The 13,484-nt window shown below is 38.9% G+C and overlaps 1 protein-coding gene across 1 annotated transcript in view; it reads left to right on the top strand.

Moving 5' to 3' along the window:
- Positions 1 to 2,236: 2,236 nt before the first annotated feature.
- Positions 2,237 to 13,484, top strand: part of LOC133642751 (serine/threonine-protein kinase N1-like) — a 141,681-nt gene continuing 130,433 nt past the window's right edge. The window contains exon 1 of the mRNA XM_062037116.1: positions 2,237 to 2,750. Coding sequence (XP_061893100.1) covers positions 2,724 to 2,750 — 27 coding nt within the window. The 5' untranslated portion in view covers positions 2,237 to 2,723. The remainder of the gene's footprint in view (positions 2,751 to 13,484) is intronic.

Below are 13,484 nucleotides of genomic sequence, written 5' to 3'. Positions count from 1 at the left end.
GAAGGAGTGACAAAAGAGGAAATAATGAATATTGTGAAAAAAATGTAAATCCAAGACCTCAACTGATTGCAACGGAACTAGGATTAAATAAGATCTGCTTCTTCCTACTCCTTTTCGGTAGTGCTGGAATGAAACAACTGGATTTGTGTGATGCATTACATCAGGGGTGTCAAACTCAAATACAGAGTGGGCCAAAATTTAAAACTGAACAAAGCCGCGGGCCAAGGTTGAACAAATTAACCTTTTAATAGGGACCCAAACAAGTTTTGCATTGAATATTGAACAAGCAAGGCTTATATAACTTTATAGTGACATGCAAAATCGAGTTTCAAATAATAATAATAATTAAAAAATATCAATGGCATTAAAATAAAATTTAAATAAAAATTGAATGCCTCTTTTCTATTTGCAGCCTTCTGAGGTAAATATCAAAATAAACTTTTTCCACAGGCTCATAATAAATTTGAAAATAAAATAACAATAATGAATGAATCAAACATTCAAGCCTTGAAGTAGCAAGAGAAAGTGCATGAATAAAACGTTAATTATTGCTCAGTTGGCTACACTGATTTGCTTTAACACTGAATATGGAACAAGCAACGCTTATATAACTTAATAGTGCAAAATCAACTTTCAAAAAACAAACGAAAAAACATCAATGGTATATTAAATAAAAAATCGAATGCCTCTTTTCTATTTGCAGCCTTCTGAGGTAAATATCAACATTAACTTGGTGGGCGGGGGCGGGGTTTGGTGGTAGCGGGGGTGTATATTGTAGCGTCCCGGAAGAGTTAGTGCTGCAAGGGATTCTGGGTATTTGTTCTGTTGTGTTGATATTGTGTTACGGTGCGGATGTTCTCCCGAAATGTGTTTGTCATTCTTGTTTGGTGTGGGTTCACAGTGTGGCGCATATTTGTAACAGTGTTAAAGTTGTTTATACGTCTACCCTCAGTGTGACCTGTATGGCTGTTGACCAAGTATGCCTTGCATTCACATTCCCTTATGTGTGTGTAAAAGCCGCATATATTATGTGACTGGGCCGGCACGCTGTTTGTATGGAGGGAAAGCGGACGTGACGACAGGTTGTAGAGGACATTGAAGGCAGTGCCCTTAAAGGCCTACTGAAACCCACTACTACCGACCACACAGTCTGATAGTTTGTATATCAATGATGAAATCTTAACATTGCAACACATGCCAATATGGCCGGGTTAACTTATAAAGTGCAATTTTAAATTTCCCGCTAAACTTCCGGTTGAAAACGTCTATGTATGATGACGTATGCGCGTGACGTCAATAGTTAAACGGAAGTATTCGGACACCATTGTATCCAATACAAAAAGCTCTGTTTTCATCTCAAAATTCCACAGTATTCTGGACATCTGTGTTGGTGAATCTTTTGCAATTTGTTTAATGAACAATGAAGACTGCAAAGAAGAAAGCTGTAGGTGGGATCGGTGTATTAGCGGCTGGCTGCAGCAACACAACCAGGAGGACTTTGACTTGGATAGCAGACGCGCTATCCGACGCTAGCCGCCGACCACATCTATGATTGGGTGAAGTCCTTCGTTGCGCCGTCGATCGCTGGAACGCAGGTGAGCACGGGTGTTGATGAGCAGATGAGGGCTGGCTGGCGTAGGTGGATGATCAAGTATGACACATAGAATGGATCTGTTATCCCCGTTTAAATAAAACAATTTCATTTCAGTAGGCCTTTAAGGCACGCCCCCAATAATGTTGTACGGGTGGAAATCGGGAGAAATTCGGGAGAAATTCGGGAGAAATTCGGGAGAATGGTTGCCCCGGGAGATTTTTAGGAGGGGCACTGAAATTCGGGAGTCTCCCGGGAAAATCAGGAGGGATGGCAAGTATGAGTATTAACGGTGAATGCGGTGTAACAGCGGCACCGCCGCTGTATAATACTGGCGGGCCAGCTCTAATGTTAATTTGATATTGCCTCAAGGGCCAAATGAAATTACACGGCGAGCCAAATTTGGCCCGCGGGCCAGAGTTTGACACCCATGCATTACATTGTATCCTATGCATGTTCGAAATAAACTGAAACTGAACTGAACTGAATATTTATAGATCAACAAATTAAATATAAAATCACAAAATAATTTAAGGATCGTCAACTTATCAAGTAAAAACAAAACAAATCGCAGTATCGCCCAACCTGACTTTATATGCAAATTACTTTGAAAGGGCGAAACGGAAGTGTTTATCTGATTCCGTCTCAGAGCGACTTCCGCCTTCCCCCGGCAGCGCCACTGACTCACTCAGCGCCTGTCAGCGTTCACCAACCCGGCCGGGAATGCTCTGAAGCCGGCAACATGGCCTCAGGTGTCTGCGTGTGGTGGAGCCGAGTGCGGCAGTGACTCCTCCCGGCGGGTCCTTGAGACACGGCACTCCCTCCGGAGGATGAGCCGACAGCCACGCAGCGCTGCTCACACCACGGCGGGACAAGGTGCACTGTGATGCGGCTTGGAGTCCAGCAGGCGTCCTGCGGTTCTTGCCTCCATCTCCTGTCAGGCTTGACGCTCACACTTCCTCCGACTCGTCAATTGGACTTTTGACTGCAGCACATAAAACATTTGACTGTTTTTTTTCCCTCTCAATTGTTATTGTTTTTGTTTACTTGCTGGGGACTACAAAAAAGAGGACTTCATCATGATCTGACCTCTGAAGTGCAGCAGTAATCGAAGTCACCTGGCAGCCAGCACATGATGGCCAACAACAACGAGCTGCAAGTAAGTTCCTCACTTTTCACATGATTTGTTATCTTTTTACTGGTGGATATCTTTAACACAATTAAAAAAAAATAAGACTACTGTGCTCAAATCAAGTTACCATGTTGGTATTTACCATTCAGACGTTACATGGTGCTGCTACTACGGTTACAAGTACAGTGGTACCTGAATGATATTTGAATGAATTATATTTTTATATAGCGCTTTTCTCTAGTGACTCAAAGCGCTTTACATTGTGAAACCGTAGTGTTTTTCAACCTTTTTTGAGCCAAGGCACATTTTTTGCATTGAACACCAGCAGAAATCATTAAAAAAGGAAACTCAGTTGACCGTAAAAAGTCGTCGCAATTGTTGGATATGAATTTAAACCATAACAAGCATGCATCAGTATAGCTCTTGTCTCAAAGTAGGTGTACTGTCACATCACGCTCTGACTTATTTTGACTTTTTTGCTGTTTTCCTGTGTGTAGTGTTTTAGTTTTTGTCTTGCGCTCCTATTTTGGTGGCTTTTTCTCTTTTTGGTATTTTCCTGTAACCGTTTCATGTCTTCCTTTAAACGATATTTCCCGCATCTACTTTGTTTTAGCAATCAAGAATATTTCAATTGTTTTTATTCTTCTTTGTGGGGACATTGTTGATTGTCATGTCATGTTCGGATGTACATTGTGGACGCCGTCTTTGCTCCACAGTAAGTCTTTGCTGTCGTCCAGCATTCTGTTTTTGTTTACTTTGTAGCCAGTTCAGTTTTAGTTTCGTTCTGCATAGCCTTCCCTAAGCTTCAATGCCTTTTCTTAGGGGAACTCACCTTTTTTTTATTTCTGGTTTAAGCATTAGACACCTTTTTACCTGCACGCTGCCTCCCGCTGTTTCCGACATCTACAAAGCAATTAGCTACCAGCTGCCACCTACTGATATGGAAGAGTATTACACGGTTACTCTGCCGAGCTCTAGACAGCACCGACACTCAACAACAACACATAATTTGCAGACTACAATTACTGGTTTGCAAAAAATATTTTTAACCCAATTACAGTAGGTGAAATTAGATAATCTCCCACGGCACACCAGACTGTATCTCCCGGCACAGTGGTTGAAAAACACTCATCTAAGTTACATTTTTAAACCAGTGTGTGTGGCACTGGGAGCAGGTGGGTAAAGTGTCACAACGGCAGTGACTAGGATGGCAGAAGCGGGAATTGAACCTGGAACCCTGAAGTTGCTGGCACGGCAACTCTACCAACCGAGCTATCCCTCCATTTTCCTTTCCGGAAGGTCCGAATACTACGAAAACCAAAATATTTTTTTCCTTTTGAGGAAAAAAGCAAATCCGATTCATTCAAAAATATTACCACAAAAATATTTGATAGAGCAGGGGTGTCAAATTCATTTTAGATCATCGGCCACATGGAGAAAAATGTACTCCCAAGTGGTAAAATCGCAGCACGGTAACTTAAAAATAAAGACAACTTCAGATTGTTTTCTTGGTTTAAAAATAGAACAAGCACATTCTGAAAATGTACTAATCATAATGTTGTTTTTTTTACAGTAACATGTTGCGGTTAATAGTACTCTATCTTTATTTGTCGTTATTTATTCTAACTGAATAAATTATGTGATAATGTTCATCAGTCAACTCATTGGGGTTAATTTTCAATCTATCAAGATAAAAAAATTATATCAAAATCAAATTACAGGATGTTATTTATGTAGTTTGATCATTTTCCTCGACTGGTGCATTAACATCATGTGTTTTTTTGTTTGTTTTTTATACATATGTAGCATAATCTACAAAGATACAAACAATTGCTATTGCGACATCTAGTGGACACATTTAGAACAGCAGTTTCTTTCATTCAAAAATGTCGGCTCATTTTTATACTTAGCAAACTCATCCCACGGGCCAGATAAAACCTGTGGGCCGTACGTTTGACACCCCTGTGACAGAGAGTAAAAATGGTTAAACATGCAGAAAACAATGCAAACTACTCACACTCGCTCTTAACTCAAAACGCGTGTATCTCAAATCAACAATGTCCACTGAAGCAAATTGAAATCAATTTTAATTAATTGGTAACGTAAGACGCTTTTTTTTCAACTTAAAGTAGAACGTGCAACAGTTTTATGAAGTAATGTAATAATATTGTACCTTGGAAAGTAGACTTCTAAGGTCTGTCCAACAGCTCTTTCTCCGTCAAACACACCATCAACAGCTTTCTTATACTTTCATGGATAAATGTCCACTGATATAACACCATTTTAAAGTTATTGGCAAACATGGGACTTATTCTGCTTCGGTATGGTGCAGACGAGCAGTGTTACGCTCAAACTACACTCGCTCATGTTTTTGGTGATTCCTTTCTTTAATTATTTAGTTTTATCCGCTTCTTCTTCTCAGCACTGACCTTCACAGTCACTTCCTTCCCAGCCGTGTTTCGAAAACAAAGTTATGTTATGTTTTTTTTGTTGCTGTAAACTAATACTAGCAAGTGAGACAGGGTTCGTTGTAGTATTTGCTACGCCAGCTAATCGCGGGGATGCTTTTAACTCAAAATGTGTAGTTACCACTGTCCCTCGCCATATCACGCATCAAAGTTTGCAGCTTAATGCTATCGCATATATTTTGTGTTTTTTTCCCAGCACATTCTATGTATTTTTGGCCTAAGTTAAGTGTTTTCAAGCATAAACATGGCAAAAATTAACTATGGATATCAATACTATAAATAGTTTTATTTTGAAAATGTCAACAAGATCACACAAGCACAGTATTTACTCGAGGTGGGACTCTTTGGGCACTTTACAATTCGATTCATTTCAAGACAATACTCGACTTAAACTGATTCACGTAATATATTATCTGGTAAAACATTTTTTTTTACAATAAAATAAAATAAAAAGTTACAGGTTACAAAAGCTCCTCTTAGCTGCCGGAGTAGGTAAGGAAATGGCCTAAAATGTGTTAAAAAAAAACATGTTTTTTTAAATCTATTTAAAAAAAATTATGAATCGATGTAGAATCGGGGTAATAAGAATCGAAATTTGGATGTAAACTGTTTTTTTGGTTGTTTTTTTAAGCACCCCTAATATTTACAGTGTCACACGATGTTTGACGTGTCCAAAAAGGAGTAGGAAGAAGCAGAGCTTATTTAATCCTCACAGCTATTGCTAATACTTTTGTTCACTTCCTGTAACATAAATATATGTATGTATGTATATGTATGTTTGTACAGTGAATGTATATGTACAGTATGTGTATATGTATGTTTGTACAGTGAATGTATATGTACAGTATATGTATGTTTGTACAGTGAATGTATATGTACAGTATGTGTATATGTATGTTTGTACAGTGTATGTATATGTACAGTATGTGTATATGTATGCTTGTACAGTGAAAAAAACTAAAGTAAATAGACACATTGTTAGAAAACCGACTATTTTGCAACGTGTGTTTCTTATGCTTCAATGATAATGTTTTAGTCATTTAGTCTTAGTAATTTATTTGTCTGAAAGGCTAAGATTTTGTTTTAAATATTGGTATGTACGTTAAGATTAATTAAATAAATAACAAGTGCATTACTAATAAAATCCATTACTAATATTTTTTATTTCTACCGGGCATTGTGGTGTCCTACTCTGTTCAACGGTCCTTGAACGCACCGTAAAAACACCTCTGTCTCCTATTCCTCTGAGTGTAGAAGGATCGCTCAATGTGTTTCTGGAAGATGAGGTTGGAGTTTTGATGCCTCCTTGCCACACCTGCCTCCTTTATTTTTTTTCAAACTAGAAAGGATTAGGCTGACATTGAAGGGTTGTTCTGTGAAGTTTCGGAAAGTATGTGGTGGTTTCTTAAAATATGTAAAGGAGACTAATCTCCAGTTTGGCCCGGATTAAGACGTGGTTGAATTGTGGTTGATTGACAAGCCTTTTGTTTGCTTTTGCGTATTGCTGCACCATGTTGAGGTCATTTGGAATTGCCCGGAGGTTGGGTCTTGGGCGCAGTTGGGTGTTCCAGCAGGACAATGACCCCAAACACACGTCAAAAGTGGTAAAGGAATGGCTAAATCGGGCTAGAATTAAGGTTTTAGAATGGCCTTCCCAAAGTCCTGACTTAAACGTGTGCACAATGCTGAAGAAACAAGTCCATGTCAGAAAACCAACAAATTTAGCTGAACTGCACCAATTTTGTCAAGAGGAGTGCTCAAAAGTTCAACCAGAAACTTGCCAGAAGGTTGTGGATGGCTACCAAAAGCGCCTTATTGGCCTCGGGATCTTTCTGTGTGGAGTTTGCATGTTCTCCCCGTGACTGCGTGGGTTCCCTCCGGGTACTCCGGCTTCCTCCCACCTCCAAAGACATGCACCTGGGGATAGGTTGATTGGCAACACTAAATTGGCGACCCCCCGCGACCCCGAAGGGAATAAGCGGTAGAAAATGGATGGATGGATGGATATATATATATATATATATATATATATATATATATATATATATATATATATATATATATATATGAAAAAGATCATCAGGACTCCTCTTCCTCCTATCCAGGAGATCGCAAAAAGCCGCTGCCTGACCAGGGCTCAGAATATCTGCAGAGACTCCTCCCACCCCCACCAAGGACTGTTTTCACTGCTGGACTCTAGAAAGAGGTTCCGCAGCCTCCGTAGCAGAACCTCCAGGTTCTGTAACAGCTTCTTCCCTCAGGCCGTAAGACTCTTGAACGCATCATAATAATCCCCTCAATTCCCCCCAAAAATGGATTAACTCGCTGGAATATAAAGACAATATAACATACATCCATAAACGTGGATGCAAATGCAAAAGTGCAATATATTTATCCGTACAGTAATCTATTTATTTATATCTGCACCTTATTGCTTTTTTTTTATCCTGCACTACCATGAGCTAATGCAACGAAATGTCATTCTTATCTGTACTGTAAATTTCAAATTTGAATGACAATAAAAAGGAAGTCTATATATATATATATATATGCATATATATATATATATATATATATTTATATATATATATATATATATATATATATATATATATATGCATATATATATACACATATATACACATATATATATACATCCATAACAATTTAACCTCTGTGATGGAGTCACTATGAACTTAAAGGCCTACTGAAACCCACTACTACCGACCACGCAGTCTGATAGTTTATATATCAATGATGAAATCTTAACATTGCAACACATGCCAATACGGCCGGGTTAACTTATGAAGTGCAATTTTAAATTTCCCGCTACACTTCCGGTTGAAAACGTCTTTGGATGATGACGTATGCGCGTGACGTAACCAGTGAAATGGAAGTATCGGTACCCCATTAAATACAATACAAAATAGCTCTGTTTTCATCTCATAATTCCACAGTATTCTGGACATCTGTGTTGGTGAATCTTTTGCAATTTGTTTAATGAACAATGAAGACTGCAAAGAAGAAAGTTCTAGGTGGGATCGATGTATTAGCGGCGGACTACAGCAACACAACCAGGAAGACTTTGACTCGGATAGCAGACGCGCTAGCCGATGCTAGCCACCGACTACACGGATGATCGTGGTGAAGTCCTTCGTCCTTCCGTCGATTGCTGGAATGCAGGTGAGCACGGGTGTTGATGAGCAGATGAGAGCTGGCTGGCGTAGGTGGAGCGCTAATGTTTTTATCATAGCTCTGTGAGGTCCCGCTGCTAAGTTAGCTTCAATGGCGTTGTTAGCAACAGCATTTTTAAGCTTCGCCAAGCTGGAAAGCATTAACCGGTATTTACATGTTCATGGTTTAATAGTATTGTTGATTTCCTGTCCATCCTTCCAGTCAGGGGTTTATGTATTTTGTTTCTATCTGCATTTGAGCCCGATGCTATCACGTTAGCTCAGTAGCTAAAGAGCTTCATCGATGTATTGTCGTGGAGATAAAAGTCACTGTGAATGTCCATTTCGCGTTCTCGACTCTCATTTTCAAGAGGATATAGTATCCGAGGTGGTTTAAAATACAAATCCGTGATCCACAATAGAAAAAGGAGAGAGTGTGGAATCCAATGAGCCAGCTTGTACCTAAGTTACGGTCAGAGCGAAAAAAGATATGTCTTGCACTGCATTCTAGTCTGTCACTCTAACGTTCCTCATCCACGAATCTTTCATCCTCGCTCAAATTAATGGAGTAATCGTCGCTTTCTCGGTCCGAATCTCTCTCGCTGCTGGTGTAAACAATAGGAAAATATGAGCAGTCCTTCCTCCGGTGTCGTCACGCTACTTCCGGTAGGGGCAAGGCTTTTTTTTATTAGAGACCAAAAGTTGCGAACTTTATCGTCGTTGTTCTATACTAAATCCTTTCAGCAAAAATATGGCAATATCGCGAAATGATCAAGTATGACACATAGAATGGATCTGCTATCCTCGTTTGAATAAAAACAATTCATTTCAGTAGGCCTTTAAATCTAACATTGTAGTTTACTGAACACGTCTTCAAAGACTTTGTATAACGCAGTCCAACGTTTACTAAGAAGTTGACTTTCCACGACACTGCACAGTCGACCTCCACACAGCCGTCGTCCTGAGGTGTAGGCAGGTGTGAGTCACCGTAAGGTGTCCTAGGAGGTCAGGTTGCAGTTCTACTGGTGTCAGCCTAACTCTGTGTTCAGTGAAGGGAAGCGTTCATAAGTAAAAGCGCATTTGTGTTAAATCCGGTCTAACGACCATAACAACATTTTAAAAATCGTCTTACATTATGATCATGTTTTGTCAAAGATGTTTTGTGATGTAATCTGTGATACTTCTACCAAAATAAAGGTTTTCTGGCAGATTGAAATAAAGTGTAAAATTTTTTTATAACCTGTTCTGATTGATAGTCCCTAATTACGCATGTTTAGCAGGCTAATATTACATTTTGATAATGAATACGAAGGTTAAAACATTGTCATGTAGCGGTATGAAGACCGTTAACTTGTACAACATGTAATGTACAGAATATCAGAAGCAATTAATCAGGTAGAAATATCACAGATTACATTACCGAACATCTTTGACAATCAAAGCATGTACGTAACAATCCAAAATTTGTGTTATTATTGCGTGAAACCGCTATCTAAACATGGAAGTGTAGCTCCTCTTCTTTGAATGCAAGTGCTCCTGAAGCAGGAATGTTAGATTTTTATAGGCAATGTTAGATTATTTGTTTTGGGTGAAATTGTAAACAAAATTTGCCTTGTGTCCTGAGTGGACAGAAGAACATTTGTGAGGTCAAAGGTCACTGTTGGGATTGAGGCCAAGGGTTCTCATGTTCCTCCACACCAAACTCAGGCAAACATATCTTTGTCGACCTTGTTTTGATTCAATTAGTGCAGTGGTTCTCAAACTTTTTTTGTCATCCCCCACTTTGGACAAGGGGGAGTTTTCAAGCTCCACCTGCCCCCATTGCCCCAACAGAACGCTAATGCCAAGCTTAACATTTTCAAATTTATTGAACATCAAGTAACATCAAGTTGTATACATTCAAACTCAATAACATAAAATAACATCAAGTTCAATAATAAATAAAATAACTGTGCAGCTGTGGTATAACTTGCATCAAGTTCAATTATAAATCAAATAACTTGCATCAAGTTCAATAATAAATCAAATAACTTGCATCAAGTTCAATAATAAATAAAACAAAAGTGTTATAACTTGCATCAAGTTCAATAATAAATCAAATAACTTGCATCAAGTGCAATAATAAATAAAACAAAAGTGTTATAACTTGCATCAAGTTCAATAATAAATCAAAAGTGTTATAACTTGCATCAAGTTCAATAATAAATCAAAAAAATTGTTATAACTTGCATCAAGTTCAATAATAAATCAAATAAAAGTGTTATAACTTGCATCAAGTTCAATAATAAATCAAATAAAAGTGTTATAACTTGCTTCAAGTTCAATAATAAATCAAATAACTTGCATCAAGTTCAATAATAAATAAAATAAAAGTGCCACTTTGCAATCTTTGCACAAAAAAAAGGAGGAGCTATGCATTTTGGCAAGACAAGGCAAGTGAACAGGGGCGCCGCTAGGGATTTTGGGCCCCATGAAAAGAATCTTTACAGGGCCCCCAACACAGCGGCAACATTTTTTGATGCTATTTTACATACAATTATGCATTTTAATGGTATTCTGAATACAATGGAATTAATTTTGAGTCATTTATTTGCTGCACCACTGATTCTTGAGACTGTAGTAAAATGTATTGTATTTTGTATTATATTATTATTATTATTTCAACACACACAGCTGTTCACCTCCTTCCTCATGTGGGGGCACTGGGGCTGATTCAGGGGCAGGGGGACTTGGGGGCTGACAGACAGCTGCTGCTGTTGCACTTGACTCTGTTCAGAATGAGGCATCGTTTTGACAGAGGGGAGATCAACTATTATTGAATAAGAACAGCTTGATAAATGTTTGACTGGATTGATTATTTAACTAATATAGCAGTAAAATGTAAAAATCCAGAGTTTTCTTGAGCGAACATGGTGAGAAAAGTGAGCTAGCTTATTATCACAGACAGGGACAAAGTTAATATGCATAACTTTCCACCACAACTAACAAACCCACCTTTTTTTGGGAAATATTGGGTGACATATTGTCGACTCTTCAACTCCTTCTCCTCTCTTATTTTATTTTCCTTTCTTTTTTGGCTGCCTGATTTTTGAGGCATACTGCTGCCTCCTCCGCCTTGCCCGCTGTGGCGCTGTCTGTCTGGGACAAATCGCTGGTGCTCTACCTGCAGCTGATCCAGTCGGACTGAACCATTTTACGTAAATAGAGGGGGGGAGGGAGGGCCCAGCATGTGTTGATGCTTCCAAAACAAATAAAGGTATTGTTACCAGGACATGGAAAATAAACATGTGTGATTATATGTTAGTTAATAACTTAGTGTCATTATTTTTTCTGTATTATAATTTCATCATCATTAGGGGCCTCTCTGGGCCCCCCTCCATCATGGGCCCCTAGAATCCGTCTCCTTTACCCCCCCTTTTTGGCGCCCCTGCAAGTGAACATGAGTTTTACAGTACTTCAGCATTAGTGGCTGCAATGAGCCTGTTTTGCACTGCACAGCTTTTCAAATCGGGGTTGCAGGCTTGACACTGCCACTGTTAAAACCTCATTGAGTTCGGGGCTGAGCTGCCTTGACGCGAGTGCTTCCCGGTGAATGACACAGTGTGTCCAATGCGCATTTGGCGCGCAACCCTCTTTATTAGAGCCTGCAGCCCGTTTCTTTACCCTGCCATGGTCTGTGCGCCATCAGAGCAAAAGCCCACACAGTTTTCCCATTTAAGGTTGTGTTCTTTGAGGAAACTGTCCATTATCTCGAACAGCTCATCAGCAGTGGCTCTATTTTTTATGTATTTGCAAAACAGCAAATCCTCGCACAGTGACTCGCCATTCACAAAGCTTCCGCTTAGCCCCGCCCCCATTAGTTACTGTTGCTATGTCTGTCCAACTTTCGCTCCTACCTAGAAATTTAAAGCCTACAGGAAAAATAAGTAATTTACATTTATTTATATAGTGGATTCCACAGACAGAATCACAAAGTGATTTACAGTGTGTTTAGAAAATGAAAGCATAGTAAAAAAAAATCTAAGAATATAATTAAAAAAAAAAAAAAAAGTAAAGTGAAATTTCCTCCCGTTCCTCGCGCCCCACCTGTCATGTCTCTATTCCCCACCAGTGGGGCGCGCCCCACACTTTGAGAAACGCTGAATTAGTGTGTCCTTGTAGTGTAGTTCCTACCCTCAGACCTGGTTCAGTTCCATTCGGGTCATTCGGGGGTCGTGAGTTTCCCCTCATTTCAGCTTACATCATTCATACACAGTCAGTGTTTACATGTTCACATTTAGCGCTCATAAATACCCTCTATAGGGACTAGGAATGTAACGACAACTGGTATTTTTGAATGAACATTATCGTGGTTGATAAACGCTACCTCCGTCTAAACTTGTCAACACATTACTGTCTAAGCAACTTATATAAATATTTTTTATTTGTTTGTATTTGTTTTATTTATTTATTTTTAATATTCATTTTATTTTATTTATTTATTATTCCCCCCTGATTCTTGAGGGCCGCTTTGGGCCCATATCTTACACAACCACTGTGAACAGTGATATTTTGCATTCGGGCTGTAACGTTATGAAAATGTCATATCACGGTTATTGTCACCTGGATAAGTAACTTATAAGAAATCTGCACCATTATTTCACAGTCTTTGAAACGTATTAAACAACAGAACATGAGGTTTTTGACTTATGGGTGTTGGTTTCATTTCATGCAGCAGTAGACGCTTGTTGCGTGTGCCTGGGAGTTTAGGAAAACATGAAAGATGTTTCCTGGCGTTCATAAATGTGTTATAAGTCAGCGACGTTATGTGCGTATAAAGTGTGGAATAATGCTGTTTGAATGACAATGTGCGTAGACAGTCTCGTCATAAAGTGTTTGTAAGGCTAGGACGAACGTGCCAAATCTAAAAAAAATCTAGGGATGTCAGACGATTAAAATATTTAATTGCATTTTATCGCAGTCTGTTCATAATGAACTCAAAACTAAATGCGATTAATTGCAGATGGATATAATTTTTCATCATTAATAAATGTACTTTCGACAGATAATTTTCAAGTTTTTATTACCCTGACTGGACACTTAATTTGCTTTAATGACATGTGTTCAAACATTATGCTTTT

The sequence above is a fragment of the Entelurus aequoreus genome, linkage group LG25 (assembly GCF_033978785.1).
Source record: "Entelurus aequoreus isolate RoL-2023_Sb linkage group LG25, RoL_Eaeq_v1.1, whole genome shotgun sequence".
In the NCBI taxonomy this organism is placed as follows: domain Eukaryota; kingdom Metazoa; phylum Chordata; class Actinopteri; order Syngnathiformes; family Syngnathidae; genus Entelurus; species Entelurus aequoreus.
The sequence above is the reverse complement of the archived record's forward strand: the minus strand, read 5'-3'. Positions and strand labels throughout refer to the sequence as shown.